General features: G+C 67.2%; 2 protein-coding genes across 5 annotated transcripts; both read right to left on the reverse strand.

Moving 5' to 3' along the window:
• Positions 1-368: 368 nt before the first annotated feature.
• On the reverse strand, positions 369-5,598 carry HDAC10 (histone deacetylase 10). 3 transcript variants are annotated; one of them, XM_081084539.1, is made up of 20 exons: positions 5,281-5,365; positions 5,078-5,212; positions 4,811-4,907; positions 4,487-4,584; positions 4,296-4,400; positions 4,114-4,182; positions 3,813-3,939; positions 3,562-3,627; positions 3,387-3,446; positions 3,221-3,310; positions 3,016-3,122; positions 2,872-2,939; positions 2,521-2,785; positions 2,321-2,405; positions 1,860-1,951; positions 1,682-1,738; positions 1,358-1,436; positions 1,012-1,194; positions 769-928; positions 369-640 (listed from the first exon to the last, which is right to left on the reverse strand). In XM_081084539.1, the coding sequence occupies exons 1-20, from the start codon at positions 5,337-5,339 to the stop codon at positions 630-632; spliced, it is 2,013 nt and encodes a 670-aa protein (XP_080940665.1). In that variant the 5' UTR covers positions 5,340-5,365; the 3' UTR covers positions 369-629. The 3 variants fall into 3 exon arrangements, with proteins under 3 accessions (XP_080940665.1, XP_080940667.1, XP_080940666.1); XM_081084541.1 differs by lacking the exon at positions 3,562-3,627 and having other exon boundaries at positions 2,357-2,405; positions 5,281-5,598; XM_081084540.1 differs by lacking the exon at positions 3,562-3,627 and having other exon boundaries at positions 5,281-5,408.
• A 2,539-nt stretch (positions 5,599-8,137) lies between these two features.
• MAPK12 (mitogen-activated protein kinase 12) lies at positions 8,138-17,180 on the reverse strand. 2 transcript variants are annotated; one of them, XM_081083354.1, is made up of 12 exons: positions 16,961-17,180; positions 16,751-16,880; positions 14,268-14,326; positions 13,384-13,495; positions 13,250-13,279; positions 12,956-13,003; positions 11,964-12,078; positions 11,659-11,730; positions 11,455-11,534; positions 11,297-11,375; positions 11,035-11,208; positions 8,138-8,695 (listed from the first exon to the last, which is right to left on the reverse strand). In XM_081083354.1, the coding sequence occupies exons 1-12, from the start codon at positions 17,083-17,085 to the stop codon at positions 8,616-8,618; spliced, it is 1,104 nt and encodes a 367-aa protein (XP_080939480.1). In that variant the 5' UTR covers positions 17,086-17,180; the 3' UTR covers positions 8,138-8,615. The 2 variants fall into 2 exon arrangements, with proteins under 2 accessions (XP_080939480.1, XP_080939479.1); XM_081083353.1 differs by having other exon boundaries at positions 12,956-13,093; positions 16,961-17,164.
• Positions 17,181-18,096: the final 916 nt, after the last annotated feature.

The following is an 18,096-nucleotide window of genomic DNA, read 5'->3' on the forward strand; positions in this document are numbered from 1 at the left end:
CGGCCGGGAGAGGCGCCGCCCGCGGAGGGGGCGCGGGGCCCGGGAGGGTCCGCGGGGTCGGGCCAGACGCAGAAAGGAGCGCGCCTCCGCAACTCCCGCCGCCGCGCGTCACCGCCGCGCGTCCCGCAAACCCGCCGGGGGCCGGCGCGCCGGAAGTGCGTCATGGGGAGGGCGTGTCCTGGCGGTCGGGGCGGGGCCCTGACGGGAGTGCGGTCTGGGGAGGGGCGGGGCCCTGGCGGTCGGGGCGGGGCCTTGGCGGTCGGGGGCGGGGCCGCGGATCCTAGAGCGCTCTTGGCTTGGAGCAGCGTTCCCGCTGGTGGGGAAACAGGCCAGACTCCAGGACACAATGACGGAGGCGGAGGCGGACGTTCGCTTAACTGTTTACTGACTGGAGTGGAGGAGCCTGGGCGGGGCCTTCCGTGTGGAGGCGGGTGCGGAGGGGGCCTGGTCGCTGCCGTGGACACAGTCCCCTGAGCCAGCGTCCAGCGCCTGGCGGCCCGGACGGCAGCCTCAGGCCGCGGTGCGCTGCTGAATGGCTAACCACCGGCTCTCGGGGGACTGTCTCGTAGTGTCACTTCCGGGTGTACATCCTCCCACCCTGGCCGATTTCAGCCACAGGGTCACAGCGCTCAAGCGGGAGCTGCAAAGAGGCGCGCGATCAGCAGGGCTATGCCAGTTCCAAGACGTGAGCCCCTCTCCCCGCGGAGCTCTGAGCCAGACGGTCCCCAGGGCCCAAGCATTCGGCCTGAGCCTTGCTCCCAGCCTCACCCGCCACCTGCAGCATCTTCCACTGCGGCTCTAGCTGCCCCCGCAGGTGCATCAGGGCCTGCGTGTCCTCTGGGGAGGCCACGCAGAAGGGGCCCAGGCTGGGGGGTGCCTCTCCGTGCAGCACCTGGGCCAGGACGCCTGCAAGCTGGGGTGTGGATTCCTGGGCCAAGGGCAGAGAGGAAAGCCAGTCACTGGCCTCTCCCCAATTCCTACCCCACAGCACATCTGCTCTGCTCAACTCACCTCATCCACAAGGGCCAAGACTCGGCACCCTGCTGGGACCCGCAGCAGTGAGGCCAGGAGCGCAGCTTGGGGGTCCCGCAGGCCATGGTCCGGCCCCAGTGCCAGTAGCACCAGGTCAGGCCGGAAGCTATAGGCCAGGGGCAGCACCAGGGCCAGGAGGAAGTTCAGGAACCCGCCAGTTGTCTGTGGAGGGACGGGCGGCGTGACCCCATCCCCTCATCCAGGGGACCAGGGGACACCCCTCCTGCCATCAGGATGCCGGGAAGGGTAGGTGAAGGTCAGGGGCCTGGCCCTTATGATGATACAGTCAGCAGCCACTGCCTGGCCCCGGGACACCACCACTTACCCCGGGCAGTGGCATGGAGACGTGGAACATGGACAGGACGCCTGCCTCCTTGCCCCTGATGTTCAGCCACAGGTTCCTCCTTTCAGGGGAGAGTGGTCACAGGGACACGTGTGTGTGTGAGCGAGACGCCACTCACGCTCCAGAGCCAGGGCGCCAGAAGGTGAGGCGCAGGAGCGTTCAGGGATGGGGGTGCTGGAAGTGCTGACCCTCTGTGCTGGAGACCCTCCTGGCCTTGCCCCCAGGGCCCCCGGGGCCCACCCAGCCATCTCCCCTGGGGACCCACAGTAACATACCCACCCCCATGCAGGAACCCAAGGGGCATACCCATCATCTGCCAGGTCCGATGGCCGATCCAGCTGTCCCACAGCCACACAGAGAAGCCTGGAGAAGGAGGTGGTCCCAGGACAGGCTGTACTCACCCCACTAGCAGTCCATCCCAGAGCCCTCCCACTGTGGCAGCCAGAGCAGGGGTGCCCATGGGCCAGCCAGCGGAGGCTCTCACCTCTGAGCTCCCCGGGAAAGGCCGCACCGAATGGCCACATCCAGAGTGGCAACTGCAGCGGAGGCCGGGGTGGCTGCGATGCCGCTGCTCACCTGCAGGGTGAGCGACAGCAGTGGAGGGCGACCCCCAAACCAGGCAGACAGACCCATCCGGCCCTTCCCTTGGTCCCGGTCTCCGTGGCTGTCATCGATACACTCGGAGGTCAAATTGCTCCACTTCTGGAAATAAGGTGCTTAAAACTGCACTTGAAATCACCGCCTTCCCCTCTCTGCCAAAGAGCACTGCGGAGGGGACTGAGGAGCGCCTGTCACCCTATCCCTAGGGGCTCTTCTGGGAAGGGTCCTGGGCACAAGGCAACACTCACATACACATGGTTCTGCACCCCCCTAGCCCTCGCGCCCCCCTGGTCCCGGGCCCTGCCCCAGCTCCACAGCCACCCCAGCCCCTCCAGGTGCCCCGACCTGCCCATCCAAGATCCTATCCAAAAGGTTCAGGACCTTCCCAAGTGCACTGGCAGCCTCGTCCTCGGCCAGGGCCTTGTGTAGGCTGTGGTAGAAAAGCCGAGGGACACAGATACAGGGCGACACAGATCACAGGTGAGTCACACCAGGGTGCATGGTGGACACAGCCGCACCCCTCTCCCCAGGCCCACGCTGCCCACCTGGCCCAGGACTGTGCCTCCTCCTTCAGGGCTGACCCCTCCTGATGGGGGACTTCAGGGGGCAGGACCAGAGCAGTGTCCAGCGAAGTCAGAGCTACAGCCGTGCGGACAGGGGGCATGGGGCGGAGGTGCAGCCGGTCCAGGAGGGAGCTCAGCGCCACCGTGGCCTGGGCCGCCGCAGCCTTGAATTCGGGCCCCTGAGACAGCAGAGGCGAGGGCCTCCCCTCTGGGGAGCGGTTGCTGGGGTTCAAGACGGGGGCCAAGTCTAGGGGGCAAGTCAGAGTCACAGCCCGAGGCTCGGGAGTGAAAGCCCGAGGTCCAATCCCACCACCCGGCCCAGGCCACACTGACCTTGCTGCTGGAGGCTCATCCAGTGAGGGACCTGGGCTGCCCGCACACTCTGGATGGACTCCAGGGCGCTGCAGGGAGAGACAGACGTGGTGAGACCTGGCCGTGCACCCCCAGCCTCCCCTCCCCGCCTGCAGCCCCTCGCACCTGCGATGCGGCACCATGGGCCCTGACAGGGGCGGGGCGGGGTCCCCCAGCAGGGCCTGCACAGTCGTGCACACGGACTCGGAGAGCGACTCCAGGTTGTAGCCGCCCTGGGAGGAGAGAGGAGGCAGAGGTCACTGGGGCAGAAGGCCCCCCCGCCTGCACCTCGGCCTCCGGTCCCTGGACCCGCCCTGCTCCGCACAGTCACCTCCAGCATGGCGCAGACCCGGCCGCCGGCCAGCACCTGCAGCAGCTGCGTGAGGTGGGCAAAGCACTCTGGCGTGGCCTGCATCTGCCCCTGGAACCAGAGCCAGGTATGATGGGGACCTGGCCACCGGGCACCAGAAGCCCTCCAGGTCAGGCCAGGCCCTCACCTCGGGGTCCCCGATCGCTGAGTCAAATCCTGCCGAGACCAGCACCAGCTGAGGATCAAACTGCAGGCAGGGCCGGGTGGGGAGGGAGTGAAGGGAGGCCCATCAGAGAGACCCTCCCTCCCACAGGACCTGTTCTCCTCTGATGGAGTTGGGGGGGGACCCCCCATATAGTCACCTCAAAAGCCAGGGGGAGCAGCACGTGCAGGAAGGCGGCCAGGTAGTCAGCATTTCCCATCCCCACCTGCAGCCACGGGTGTCAGAGTTGGGCCCAGCAAGGGTGAGCTGTGGGGTCTTCACCCCTCATGCCTGGCTCTGGGGGTGACCCTGGGAGGATACCCTGAACTACACTCAGGAGGCCCAGAGCTATAGGGCTGGGGATCTGGGTTGGGGGGGGGGGTTAGGCCCCCGGAGGGTGCAGGGTGGCACCTGGTTCCAGGGCAGATTGACAGTGAAGCCGCGGCCCCGCCCCTGCCCGACAGCTACTGCGTCCGACTCCTGCAGGTAAGGCCAGAAGCGCCCGTGCTCGTAACGGTGCCAGGAGAAGTAGAGGACGCTGGGAATAACCGGCCAGGTTCAAAGTTCAGAGGTGACCCTCAGCCCCACAGCCCCTCACACAACTCTGACCCTGGAGCACACAGCTGTCACCTGGCTAGGACTCCCCCAGGCCAGGCCGTGTCCCCCGAAGCGTGGGGGCCCAGGGAAGGGTTGCACCCCCACCCCAGCTCACCTAGGGTCGTCCTCAAAGGTGTACTGGGTGCCCTGGCCGTGGTGGATGTCCCAGTCAACAATGAGGATCCTGGGGGGACACAGCACGGGACTCACCGCGGGCAGGGCCTCCGCTCCCGGCCAGGAGCCCAAGATGGAAGGGGCTGGGTGGGGCGCCCCACCTGCGGCCGGCCCACCACTCACCTGTGCAGCCCGTGCTTCTGCTGGGCATGTCTGGCCACGATGGCCACATTATTAAACACGCAGAATCCGTTGGCGGCAGCCCTCTGGCTGTGGTGCCCAGGAGGCCTGAGGGTGAGAGTGGGGCGTGGGGCCTGTCGGGGTTGTTCTCTGCCCTCACGTGGGGGCAGCCAGGGGAGAGGGACGGCTCTCACCTCACCAGGGCGAGCCCATTGTGCACAGCTCCCGTCAGCACGGCATCCACCAGCTGCAGCCCGGCCCCGGCGGCCAGCCGTGCGCTGTGGAAGGTGCTCTGTGGGGGCAGAGGTGCAGGTGAGCCCCCACCGGCTACCCCACAGACTCTGCCCACATCTGCGCCAGGCTGCAGGGCACCGAGTGCTCAATGGAAGGGGCCAGGACAGTCCCAGGTGCCAGCCGCAGCAGGTATGCAAGGCACAGACACGCCCATGAACACAGGGACCTCGGCCAGGTGGGCAGCCGCAAACAGGCATGGGTGGGTGGGTCCCCGGGGCACGAACCGGATGCAAGTAGACGGCATCGTACTGTCCAGACAGTGCCCGGAGCTCCTCCGTGCCCAGGGCCTGAGTCCCCCGCATCAGGGCCACGTACTCCGGGCTGCAGAAGGGCAAGGAGGCAAGGCAGAGTCGCCAGAGGAATGGGGTGGGGGTGGGGGGAGAGGGGCTGCACCCGTGGGGCTGCCCACCCACCCTATGGTGAAGCCGAGGCACTGCTTGTGAGGGCCTGGCCAGCTGGGTGGGCCCAGGTGTGGCTGCGGGGGGTCCCACCTGTGCACCAGGCCCAGCTCTGCCTCCGAGGCCTCTCGGGCCACCAACCGCAGGCACCGCTGCTCCAGGCCCCGCTGCTGCAGGAGCCCCATGGCGGCGGTCAGGCGCTCCGGACGCTCGATCTCACACTCGGGGCTGTGGACAGAGAGCTCAGACTCCAGTCTCCTCCCCGCGGCTCCCCGCCTCGCCCAGGTGACACTCACTCCTCCCACAGCAGCCGGGGCGCCGTCATGTCCTCGTGGTACACCAGGGCGGTCCGCATGGCCCCGGCGGGTGGGAGGGCCCAGCCGCCCGCACTCGAAGGTGACTGCACTGCCCTCCCCACCTCGCAGCCCCCGGGAGCAGCGCCACGCCGGGCGGGGCTGGGGCTGGGGCTGGGGCTGGGGCTGCCGGCTGCAGGCGGGGAGGGACCGCAGCGCCCAGGCGGGGAGGAGGCCGCGTGCTGCAGGCGGGGATTGGGGAGCCAGAGCCGGGTCGACCGGGCGGCACCTGGAGTCTGGCTTCCGGCTTCCTCCGACCCGCCCCTCCCGCTGCAGCCCAGCTCCGCCTCCTCCTCTCAGGCTGCGGCTGGTTCCCCGCTAGAGGCGGGAGGGACGCGGGTGCGAGCCGAGGGCCAGGGTGCCCGGGACCCCGCAGGGTCTCGGCGGCCCCAGCCCCACCTCCCCGCAGCCCGGGCTCTGGGAGGAGCGCGAGGGAGGGAGGGCGGAGCCCGGGGCCTCCGAAGCCAGGCCGTCCGGGGTGAGGGCTTGGCGCGGCCTGAGCTGCCCCGTGCGCAGCGCTGCCCCCGGGGTCTAAGGAGCGACAGGGCCCTGGCCGGTGTGTCTCCGTTGGTTGGAGAGGCATCAGGTTGCTGGTTCGATTCCCCACCTGGGCACATACCCAGGTCGCGGGTTTGATCCCTGGTCGGTACTACGGGAGGCAGCCGATGGCTGTTTCCCTCTCTCCCTCTCTCTCTCTAAAATCACTTAAAAATTTTTTAAAGAAGGGATGCCCAGCCGGTGTGGCTCAGTAGATTGAGCGCGGACCCGTGCACCGAGGTCACGGGCTGGATTCCCCGTCAGGGCACAGGGCCGGGTTTGGGGCTCCATCCCCACCAGGGGGCGCGCAGGAGGCAGCCCATGGGTGTTCCTCTCGCATCGACGTTTCTCTCTCTCTCTCTAAAAATCAATAAAAACATTTAAAAAGGGGGGGGGGGGGAGTGACAGGATCCGATTTAAGCTCCAGGAAGGTCCCTGCTGAAGAGCGGACCAGTCGAAGGTCAGGGCAGTGGCCGGGAAGCTGGACCCGAGACGCGGCAGGTGGGGCCCGGGAAAGGCGGAAGGAGAGGGAGGATCTGGGCGAAGGGTGAGGGGCTGAGCGACGGATGAGGGGCTGAGCGACGGATGAGGGGCTGAGCGATGGATGAGGGGCTGAGCGATGGATGAGGGGCTGAGCGATGGATGAGGGGCTGAGCGATGGATGAGGGACTGAGCGATGGATGAGGGGCTGAGCGATGGATGAGGGGCTGAGCGATGGATGAGGGGCTGAGCGATGGATGAGGGGCTGAGCGATGGATGACGGCAGCAAAGGCGGAGGCACGGGCACAGCCACAGAGCACGACGGCCGGAGAGGAAGACACCGCGAGCGCGAGCCGCGGGCCTGAAACCCAGGAGCTCTGGACTGGGCCCTGGGGCGGGTCTCCAGGAGGAGAGGTGGGCGTGGCCCAGGGGCGGGTGTCTGGGGGCGTGGTCATGGGCCAGGGTTCTGGGGGCGGGTCTCTAGGAGGCGAGGCGTGGGTGTGGCCCTGGTATCTAGGAGGTGAGGGGTGGGCGGGGCCCTGGTCTCTAGGAGGTGAGTGGTGGGTGTGGCCACGGGGCGGGTGCCTAGGGGCGTGGTCATGGGCCAGGGTTCTGGGGGCGGGTCTCTAGGGGGCAGGCGTGGGCGGGGCCACGGGGCGGTGTCTAGGGGCGTGGTCATGGGGCGGGTCTCCAGGAAGAGGGGACGTGGGCGGGGCCCTGGTATCTAGGAGGTGAGGAGTGGGCGGGGCCCTGGAGGCGGGTCTCTAGAGGGCGAGGCGTGGGCGGGGCCACGGGGCGGTGTCTAGGGGCGTGGTCATGGGCCAGGGTTCTGGGGGCGGGTCTCTAGGGGGCGAGGCGTGGGCGGGGCCCTGCGGCGGGGCGGGGATCTGGGCGGTGGGGCCCTGGAGCTGGACGGCCCCCAGTCCTGCTCCTTAGTTGCCCCGTCATTGCAGGGGCTCGGGAGAGACTCCAATTGGGTCACTTGGGGTCAGGCGCCCGCCAATGACCGCGGGGAATGGCGTGCTCTGATTGGCCACCCGGCGACATGTGGCCACGGGGCACGGTGGGCCTGGAAGACCCTGTTTGGATTCGGGAGAGGAGGGTCCTTACGGGAGAGGGTCCCAAAGGCGCGGAGGGCCTCTGATGAGGGGCCGGGGGCCACTGTGGCAACGCAAACGGCCGTATTTGGCGGGACCCACTGCGCGTGCGCCCAGCCCGACTCCAGGCCCGGAGACCTGGGAGAACGGCCGTGCCAGCTTTGGGGACGCCTGCTCCGCGGACGGGTGGGGGAGCCAGGGAGCCGGGAGCGCGAGGGGCTCCTGGTCCGGAGGCAGCGCTCGCAGCGGTGTGGCCGGCAGAGGGCGCCACGGGCTCGGCGCTGGCATGCGGCCGTGGGAGGGGCGGGAGGGGCCAACGCTCTCCTGAGACTCGGGCGGGCGCCTCCCTGGGAACCCGGCCGTGGGGAGCGCGGGGAGCTCAGCAGCTGGGGCTCGGCCCCAGGCTGGACCCTAACCACAGCCCCCATTCTCATCAGGCTCTGTCCCAAGGTCGGGCTCCGGAGTCCCAGCCATTGGAAAAAGGTCACCCCGAAAGGGAGAACAAGCCCTAGGGTGGGGGCTCTAGGCTCGGGGCGCCCTGGCACAGAACAGGGGAAGTGGGCACCAGCCCTGTGACCCGGGAAGCAGGGGCTGAGGCTGCGGGGCTGGCCTCCTTCCTCTGCCAGGCGGCACTCGGAGGCCGGGAGGTGGGGGTCCAGCCAAGAATCAGGAAGTGAAGCCACAGTGGGAACTCTACAAAAGGGTTTATTTCCTCCCAGCCGTGTGGGCACCACAAGGACAGTGCACGTTCCAGCTGGGCGTGCAAGATTGTCCCTGAGTCAGCGCCTGCGCCCTTCCTGTCCTTCCTCTCCCGGGAGCTGGGCCTCAGCTTCCCCAAGCAGGGCCCTCCCCACCCCACCCCACGCCACCCCACCCCACCCCCCAGGCTCTGCGGCTTCCTGCTGCACCCTGCTCAGGGGACCACTGCGGAGGCCAGCCCCAGGTCCGGAGGGTGCCCTGTGCAGCCAGTCCACATGCCCCTCCAAGGTCAGGCTGAGCTGGGGGCCTGGGAGCGGGGCCACGGGCTTGGGGGATGGAGTGCATGGAATGAGGAGTCTCCTGGGGTCAAGCTCCAGCCAAGGTCACTGGGCTCCCCGCTCCCAGGTGGAAGTGCCAGCCAGGGTCCCCAAGACGTCCCACCACCCCCTCAGGGCCCAGGGGTCTTCACAGGGCCGTCTCCTTGGAGGACTTGGCCCCCAGCTGCCGGGGAGGCCTGAAGCTGAGCACCTCTTTGTACGTGTCACCTGGGGGGGGGGGGTGAGAGCGAGAGAGATGGAGAGTCACGGGAGAAGGAGCCCAATCACCCGTCAGAATTAGCACACACACACACACACACACACACACGCACGCACACGCACAAATAACAGATAAAAGGCATCAACCCCCACAGTCCACGCCCCTTCGGACACCAGCAACCCAGGATCAGTGCTGGGCCCAGCCCGCGGGGCCCACTCGGAGCAGCAATGAGTCCAAAGAGAGTCCACGCAGGGTGGGGTGGGTGACCTCCCAGGCCCAGACCACTGCCCAGGGCACCAATGCCCCCAAACTTCAGGGTCACAGGTCACGGCTGGGGTGTAGGGGCCAGGTGGGCTTCTCTGTCGCATACCCAGGACTCCGTCCCAGGCCACAGCCACTGTCAGGCCACCCGAGTTTGTCCACCGTGACTATCCACCCTGACGGGGCTCCCGGAACTCAAAGCCCCTGCCCCTGGTGGCGGGCGGGCTCTGGCCCCACAGCCTGCCTCTGCGGACAGAGCCGTCCTAGGAATGCAAACCTCCGTCCCGTCAGGCGAGGAGCTGCTCGGGGTCCCACCGACACCCCGAGTCTCTGGAGCAAGTGCACCTACTTAGGCTTAAATGAGAGGGAGTCCCTCCACTAGCCTCACCAGGTGGTCGTGTCCCCTGAACTGTGTGCCTGCCGTGAGCCATCCAAAGGCGAGGTGGGAGGGAAAAAAAAGACCAAGGCAGGTGGAGGGCCTGCTCTGCTCCTCTCTGGCCAGTCTGCCCCAGCCTTTCCCTCTCCCCTGGCTGGCGGGGTGCCAGTTCAGGGGACGCGGGCACGCCACAAGCCCCACTCAGGACACACTGCCCCCAGCAGGTGGCCTGTGGGTGTATCCCCTCGCCTCCTGAGGCAGGGGCTGCCCACACCGGGAAGGTCTGTGAAGAGGCCACTGCTGCTGAACTGGCTTTTTTCCCCAGGGAAACAGGAAGTGCTGAGGGTTTGTGTCCTGACCCGGGACTCGGCCACAAAAAAGGCCACGTGTCTACCATGGTCTGAAGCAGAACTCTCATGGTTTGTGTGGGCGGGGACCACAGAGAGGATCCAGCCGCTGGCGGTTTTCAGATCTTTTTTTAGCAACAGAAAACTTTCACCAAATCCAACGTATAAGCACAAAACACAGCACAGACAAGGGTGGAGTCCCTACGGGAGGCACCAAGGAACCCAGGGGTCCTGAGGAACATAGTTTGGGAACCGCAACCCATCCAGCCCCACCCCCGCCCCCTAGTGCAGGACCAAGGCCCTGGGTCCGAGGCAAAGGCAGGATGGGGCGGAGAACGCAGTGGCAGGCGTGAACCATGGCCGCAGTAGGGCTAACACTGCTCTCACACATCCCTGCACCCCCAGGCTGGTCCTGCAACCACCACAAGACACCACACCCAGCCCCTGCGGCCACCCTTCTGCAGCGCAGACGGACAAGGCCAGCTCCGGCGTGGGCATCAGGACCACAGCAGAGCGAGGCCTGGACTGACCGGGCAGGCATCCTGGAAGCCAGCTTGAGGCCGAGCAGGTCTAGCTTGACCCTCAGAAATGAGGGGAAGGGCCCTTGGTGTAAGGGGTGACCAGCCCAAAGCCTGAAGGTGCAGAGCAGCTCTGGGGGGGGGGGGTCGGAACTGCTCTGAGGGGCTGTAGGGGACAGGCAAGTAGGGGTGAGGTACTGTGGGCTGGCTGGGGTGGTCTTACCCCACTGGCAGGAAATGAAGGGCATGCAGTTATTCAGGTGAAAGGGGTCGTGAAAGGGGCAAGGAGAGGCAAGTTCAAAGGGCGTGAGCAGCCCGGCCAGTGTGGCTCAGTGGTTGAGCATCAACCTGTGAACCAGGAGGTCATGGTTGGGGGCTTGATGCCCAGCACGGGGAGTGCGGGAGGCAGCCGATAGATGATTCTCTTTCATCATTGAGGTTTCTCTCTCTCTCTCCCTCTCCCTTCCTCTCTGAAATCAATACACATATTAAAAGAAAAATAAGAGATGTGTGCAGAGGCCTGGAGACAAGTGGGTGTGAAGGGGCTCCGGGTGGCCCAGGTCTGTGGCCTGGAGGCGGGACTGGGAGAGGGACGTGCTCACTCTGCCCAAGCTGGGAGCTGCGTGTGACGTCCACGCTCCCGTGGGGGCCAAGCTGAGGCAGGAGTCCCCAGCCTCCCTTCAGTCCTTCGGCTTCAGCCAGAGGTCACCTTGGCCAGGACGTCCCACTGCCCTCTGACCTACAGCTGTGTTCCTTACCTGGCGAACCCAGGACTCTGAGCCCCAGCAACCTGCATGGGGTTCACGGGGTGCCGACTCAGGCCCTGCCCAGAGCCCGCCACTCACGCTTCCACTCGTCCAGGGTGCGGTCCACGTCATCAAAGGACTCGTCGTACTTCTGGGCCTGGGGCTCCTCCTCCGCGTCGTGCAGCGACTCGAAGTACGGGTGGGTCAGGGCCTCGGCCGCCGTCACCCGCTGCTCTGCGTCCAGCACCAGCATTTTCTCCAGGAGGTTCACCGCTGGGGGGAGGGCGGGTCAGGCTGGGCAGGGAGGGCCCCACGCGCGCCCCAGGTCACTGACCCCTCGCTCCCCCAAGTCCCGCCCTACCCAGAGGGCTTGCATTGGTCAGAATGGAGGCAAAATCCTTCTTCTCCAACTCGGGGAGGCCCTTCATGTAGTTCTTCGCCTGTGTGGGCGGGAAGGGTGAGGGGCCAGCTCCCGGGGCACCCCCCCAGATCCCCGGCCCCGCCCACCTCCCCACTGACATCCGTGCTCTGCAGCCTCTGGACAAACTCATCGGGTGGCGTGCCCGTCACCTTCAAGATCTCCTTCAGCTGGTCCAGGTCTTGGCCGAGCTCAGGAGCACCGCGTGGGCCAGAGAGCAGGGCCCCCACCCCCGCCCACAGCGGGACAGTGCCCAGCCCGTCCCCCCCCCCTCCCGCCCACCTGGGCCCACAGGTGTAGGATACGGTCATTGCCCTTGAACAGCGTCTTCCCTGTGATCATCTCCGCCATGATGCAGCCCACAGACCAGATGTCCACTGAGGGAGAAGCCCCCTCATCAGGGCTGTGGGCCGGGGTGGGGGAGGCATGCACAGTGGGGGACATGGGCACCCGCGTCTGGCCGGCCACACCCTCCTGGTTCCATCCCAGCTCAGCAGCCATGGGCAGTGGGGGGAGGGGTGTAGGGGGGCGGTGTGTGTGGGGGGCATGTAGGGGGGAGTCCAGTCGGGAGGTGGAGGCAGGCAGTGGCCCCGTCTCTGGAGCGTCTCACCTGTCTGTGTGTAGTGCATCCAGTTCAAGATGACCTCGGGCGCCCGGTACCACCGCGTGACTACGTACCCAGTCATCTCGCTGTCAGCCTGCCTGGCCAGGCCGAAGTCCAGGATCTGCAGCCAAATCAGGAAGGGGGGGCAAAGGGGCCCCTGGGGAGTGAGTGGGCCAGCCTGTGGGCCAGGGGGCCCCAAGCGGCTGGGGACACTGGCTCCTCCCCACGGCCGGTGCACCCCGCCCACCCTCAGGACCAGGCGCCCTGGTGCCTCCCTCCCTGCTCCTCACGCCCCATCCCCTACATCAGTGATGGCAAACCTATGACACGCGAACTCATTTTTTTGGTTGATTTTTCTTTGCTAAATGGCATTTAAATATATAAAATAAATATCAAAAATATAAGTCTTTGTTTTACTCTGGTTGCAAATATCAAAAAATGTCTATATGTGACACGGCACCAGAGTTAAATTAGGGTTTTTCAAAATGCTGGCACGCTGAGCTCAAAAGGTTCACCATCACTGGCCTAGATCCCAGCCAGCACCTTTGGGAAGGTCTTTTTTTTTTTTTTAATTTTTAAAAATTGATTTCAGAGAGAAGAAAGGAGAGGGACAGAGACATCAATGATGAGAGAGAACCACGCGCCCCGACACTGGGGATGGAGCCTGCAACCCAAGGAGATGCCCTGACCCGGAATCGAACCGCGACCTTCTAACCACTGAGCCACTCCAGCTGGGCTGGGAAGGTCTCTTAGGTCCTGCCCAAGCTCAGGAAGGAGGGACCACTACCTGCCCCCCCCCCCACCTCAAGCAGAGTGTGCCCAATGCCACCCCCATCAGGTGCCTCCCCAGGCCCATCTGGCCACCAGCTGCTTGGCCACTGCCTCCCGGCTGAGCCCTCTGCCTGGGCGGGGCCCGCCTTCCTCCTGGTCCGGGGACCGAGGGCGTGGCAGGCAGATGGGCAGGTGGGAGGGAGCCTGAGCCCCAACCCCACACACACCTTCAGCTCACAGTCCTCGTTCACTGCCAGGTTGCCGGGCTTCAGGTCCTGGGGGTGGACGAAAGGTGGCTGTGTCGCCCACCAGCAGGGGTGCAAGGGCAGGAGCCGGGGCAGCAGCAGAGCCTGGGAGCAGACACACTGGGGAGGGCGGAGGTGCCCAGGCCCCGGGCTGTGTGCAGACGGTGTGACACCCTCTGGACCCCTTCGTGCCCCCACAGGTGGGAAACAGGCTCCTATGGGTTGAGCCCCTCGAATGCCCAGAGCAGGGAAGCTCCCTCCACCCCCAGGACTCACCCTGTGAATGACGCCGGCCGCGTGGATATACTGTGGGGACAGAGAGAGGGTCAGGGTCAGCCGTGTGGGCTCACGGGCCCTCACAGCCTCGGACCGGCCAGGGGACGGCCCGCCTTCGCCCCGCAGGCCCTCACCTTCAGCCCCTTCAGCATCTGGTAGACGAGGAACTGGATGCGGTCCTCGCTCAGCGTCTCGTGCTTCATGAGCTTGCCCAGGTCCGTGCCCATGAACGGCATGACCAGGTAACTGCGGGTCGGGGCAGGCTCAGACCCAGGAAGACCCCAGGCCCCGACCTCCAAGCACCTACCCGCTCCCCCTCCTCAGAATGTCATGGGGGCAGGGACTGTGCCAGGCAAGGGGCTGGGGACCCAGTGCCCACAGGCAGGGGAGGGAGGGCCTGCGAGCATGGCGGGAAAGCAGGACACTGGGGTCCGAGGGATATTGCACAGGGGAGGTGGAGGGAGACAGAGCGAGACATTGACTCTTGGCCAGTGCGGGTCCTTAACCTCCGCAAGGTCAGGCGGCAGGGAGCGGTCCTCCCAGCCCTTCCCGGGCCAGGCCCCTGGCTCCTGGCCGACAGCAGTGTGAGCCCAGGGGATGCTGCCCAGGCAGCCACAGGGCAGGCACCATGCCGCCCCGCCCCGCCCCTCCCCTCCCGAAAAGGTCAGCAGCTTCAGTTATGGCCACGCACTCAGTGCCAGGGCCCAGGGGCCAGGACCTGCCAGTTAACGAATGCTCGGGCCCAGGGCTCGCACCTCCCGCACTGGAGACAGCCTGGTGCCCATGGTGGTGGGGAGAGGAGGCCCAGGTCCCACCTGGCCGTGCCCGGGTTGTGGGTCCCAGGGAAGGGGACTGTGGTGTGAAGACGGGGTGGGCAGTGTGCACCCCCACCCTCTCCAGGCTATAGGGAGAGGCCTGCCTTCAGCGGGTCCCCACACCAACCCAGAATCCGAAGTTGGCGCCCAGGAGTGACCCCGCACCCCTCCACCCTGCCCGGCCAGCCCAGACCGGAACTCACAAGTCTGTGAAGTCATCCAGGGTCTCATCTGGAGTGAACACGTCCAGCAGCCCGATCACCTGGGGAGGCAGCGGAGCGCCAGGTGGGATGGGGCACCCGCCCTCCGCCCACCCCCAAGGCTGGCACCAGGCTCCGGGCAGGAAAGTCCCCTACAGCTGTCCCCATCTCCCCCCACAGTCCACAGGGCCAGCTCTGCCCACTGGCAGTGCCACCCAGCCCTGGCACACCTGCCCACAGATGCAGGCTATTTTGGGACCGTGACAGCTGGGATCCTGTGGGGGAGGGGCAGCCCCAGCCTGGATCAGCACCGGCCATCCAAGGAGATCCCGCTCCCGGGCCCTTCCTGTCCATTGAAAACCTGGGACGAGGATGGGGACCGCCTCCCAGGGGAGAGCCGGCATCCGGCATCCGGCATCCGGCAGGTACTGCCCAGGGCTGGGCTCTGCTGGAGGCCCCAGCAGGCAGCGCCGGGGCCAAACCAGCAGGCAGAGCCGGCCCTGCAGACGCGGCCGGGGTGATGGGAGCAGGAGGGACTGGGACAACTGGCCCCGGACTCAGGGCGGCCTCCAGGGGCTCAGGGAAGCCTGCACCTCTGAGCAGGTGGACGGGCCTGGCAGAGGCCACACCTGGCAGAGGCCATGGGAATGGAGGCGGAGGAGACGAGAAGCCTTCGAGCACTTGAGGAACACGGGGAGGGAGGCCAGGTGGCCGAGGCCCAGGCCGGGAGCGCCAGGCAGAGGCCGGAGGAGCCGAGCGGGCCCTCGCGTGCCGGGTGAAGCCTTGGCTTCGATCCCAGAGCCGACAAGGGAGGGTTCAGACAGGCGTGACACGTACTGCAGGGACAGACCGGAGTGAGGCGAGGACACGAGGCGAAGGGACAGCTAGGCGACCACTGCGGCCTCCAGGACCAGAGTCATGGCAGAGGAGGGGGTGTCCAGAGAGAGGTCTGGAGGCAGGTGAGGCCCAGGAAGACCGGGAGAGTGTTTGAGCAAGAAAAGGACAGAGTCCTGGAGGTCAGGGGGCCGTCAGGCTGAAGGAAACGGAGACGTCTGTGCCTCTGAGGTGTGGATGGAGCCAGAGTGGGGGGTTGGACGGGGAGGAGACAGAAGTGGGGGCGGAGGGGCAGAGCAGGGTGGGTGTGGGTGGCAACTCCTCCACCTGCCGCTGCACCCGGCCTCTGAGAACTAGTCCCCCACCCCCCAGGGAGGGTCCACCACAGGCCGAGCTCCTGGCTTGTGTGCTGTGTGCCCTGGAGGCTGCAGCACCTACCTGCTGGTGGGGCCGAGTGAGGGGCATGGAGGACCCGCTGGCACTGGGGGAGGGGGCAGCACAGGCCCAGGGGGAGCAGGCCTGAGGGGGGTCCTGCCAGGGTAGGATGGGTGGTGGGAGTGGGGGCGATGAGGGAGAAGTCGGATGAAGCCTTGGGTAGAAGAGTCTGCCCTTGTGGGGGGCGTCGGGGAGACAAGGCCCGGGCGTGCCCAGGTATGACGGGGAGACAGTGAGGCCCAGGCTGGGCTGACATCCACCCTGGACAGATTTCACCTGGGAAGGCGGGCCAGGTTCCTGGGGACCCCTTTCCTGAGGGGAGGCCGGTGGCTCCCATGACCCAGGAGGGGCCAGACCAGGTGTCAGGAGCACGCTGAGCCAGGGTCGGGGTGCCCAGACCTCCAGCCCTCAGACTGGGCGCAGATGGGGGTGAGGCAGGGGTGCTGGGGGTGGGGCAGAGTTCTTGGTCGCGGGGGGTCTGTGCGGAGAAGGGGGTCTGTGGGAGCTCCCTGGCCGGCAGCCGGCAATGGCCACCAGAGCCAGGCCGTGGCAGCCAAGGGTGGTGTCCTGTGGGCAGGTCCGGAAGCAAGGGAGGCCTCTCCCTGGTGGGGGCCGCATGCTCCTCTCCCCCACTGTCCATGATCCCCGGCCAGAGACGCGATGGGGCATCTGTGTGTTGGTCAGTGTGACCAGTGCCCTCCCCACACCAGCTCCCCAAACCCTTCCCTCACCAGAGACCCCAAGGCCCTGAGGTGGCAGGGTCAATCATTACCCCATTCCAAGCCCAGCTCTGCCTTCCCAGGGCCCCAGGTCCCCAGGCCGCTCAGCAGGTGGACTGGAGCAGAGTGGGCTCAAGACGGGCAGGGAGGGCTGGAGAAGGCCCCTGGGCGGGGCGGCGGGAGGCAGCGGGGTGGCTAGGGGCCCCTCCCAGTTGGAGAGCTGCACAGGATTTGGGGTGACACCCTGGCCAGCCTCCTTCCAGGGGCCTGAGCTGCAGAGCCAGGTGGGCCCAGAAAGAAGCCCGGGTGGGTCCCCATCCTTTCCAGGGCCAGCCCCGGAGGAGAGGGCTGGGGCAGGGGGAGCAGTCTGTCGGTCTGACCATCAGCTCCGCCCCCACAGGGGAGATGCCTCAGTGGCCGGTGGGAGGGGCGCGCCTGGGGCAGGACGAGGAGGAGCAGGAGGCGCGGAGGCGGCGGGGGGGGGCGGCCGGCACTCACGTTCTCGTGGCGCATGTGCTTGAGGAGGCGCAGCTCGCGGTAGGCGCGCTTGGCGTACAGCTCCGACTGGAAGGGCCGGTACAGCTTCTTGATGGCCACCTTGGCGCCCGTGCGGCTGTCCACGGCCGAGCTGCGGACGCAGGGCTCAGCGAAGGGCCGACACCCCGCCGGGCACCCCGCCCCGGCCCCCGCCCGGCCCGCCGCGCTCACCACACCGCGCCATAAGCGCCCGAGCCCACGGGCTGCAGGTCCTGGTACACGACGCGCACCTCCCAGGCGGTCTTGGTCACCTCCTGGCGGTAGTAGCCCCTGCGGGCGGGCGGCGGGGAGCTCATGGGCGGCGGGACTGCCCGGGCCGGCGCTCCGTGCCCGGTTCTCCCTCCGGCTCTCCGGAGCGCCCAGCCCGACGCCGGCCCGGGTGGCGCGCGCCCCTCCCCGGCCGCTGGACCAACCGGCCCCCGGGCCGCGCACACGTGACGCCCCGCCCGCCCCCGGCTCTGGCCCCTCCGGAAACCCGGGGCGGCGGCCGGGAAGGCGGGAGGCGGGGGAGAGGCGGACACGGGGAAGGGCAGCTCAGGCCCAGCCTGGAACCGACGCGGCGACCCCGGCCCGTCTCCGCACTCAGGCTGGACTCCCGGCCCGGATCTCAGCAGGGGCCCCAGGAGCTCCTGTCTCCTCCTTCCTAACCAGGCCCCCAGGGCCCGGCCTGGCCCGCAGGACTTGTATGCCCACTGCGCCAGCTCACTGTCCACCAGCTCCGCCAACACCACCCGCCCCCACCGCGGGTGCCCCGCCCGAGGTCCCTGAGCTGAGTACCGAGTCCATGCCCTGTGTGCACCTCCCCGGCCCCCAGCCCGCCCCTTCCCCTGCGGCTGGCCCGTCCATCCTCAGCGTGTGGCCCCCCAGCACCTGTCTTGTCTGCATCCCCTTTTCCGAATGGGCGAGCTGGTTCTGTCTCCCAAACTGAGGGTGCACCCCCAGCACCCCTCCCTGTGACCACTGGCCCCAGGCCTCCCCAAGTCAGGAGCCAGAGGTGGTCCCGTAGGTCCCCTTGCACCCCCAGCTCCCTCTCCCCTCCCTTGGCATCTGGGGAGCCTGCTCCATGCATTTGCAAGTCCTTCCGCCTGGCCACCGCCCTGTGCAGCCCCTGTCCAGCTCCCTCCCTCCTTGTCCTTCAGGGCCCTGCCTGGGCCGCTCCTCTCTCTCGGGAAGGTGTGCTGACCCACTCCAGCTCTCAGCACCCCCTTGCTCCCCTCGGTGGGGGCATCATCCTTTCAGGAGTCAGACCCCGTCCTGCACCAGACAGGTTGTGAAGGGCAGAGCCCCCGGCCCGGTGAGCCAGGGCT

The sequence above is a fragment of the Myotis nattereri genome (genome assembly GCF_964212035.1).
Source record: "Myotis nattereri genome assembly, chromosome: 2".
Lineage (NCBI taxonomy): Eukaryota > Metazoa > Chordata > Mammalia > Chiroptera > Vespertilionidae > Myotis > Myotis nattereri.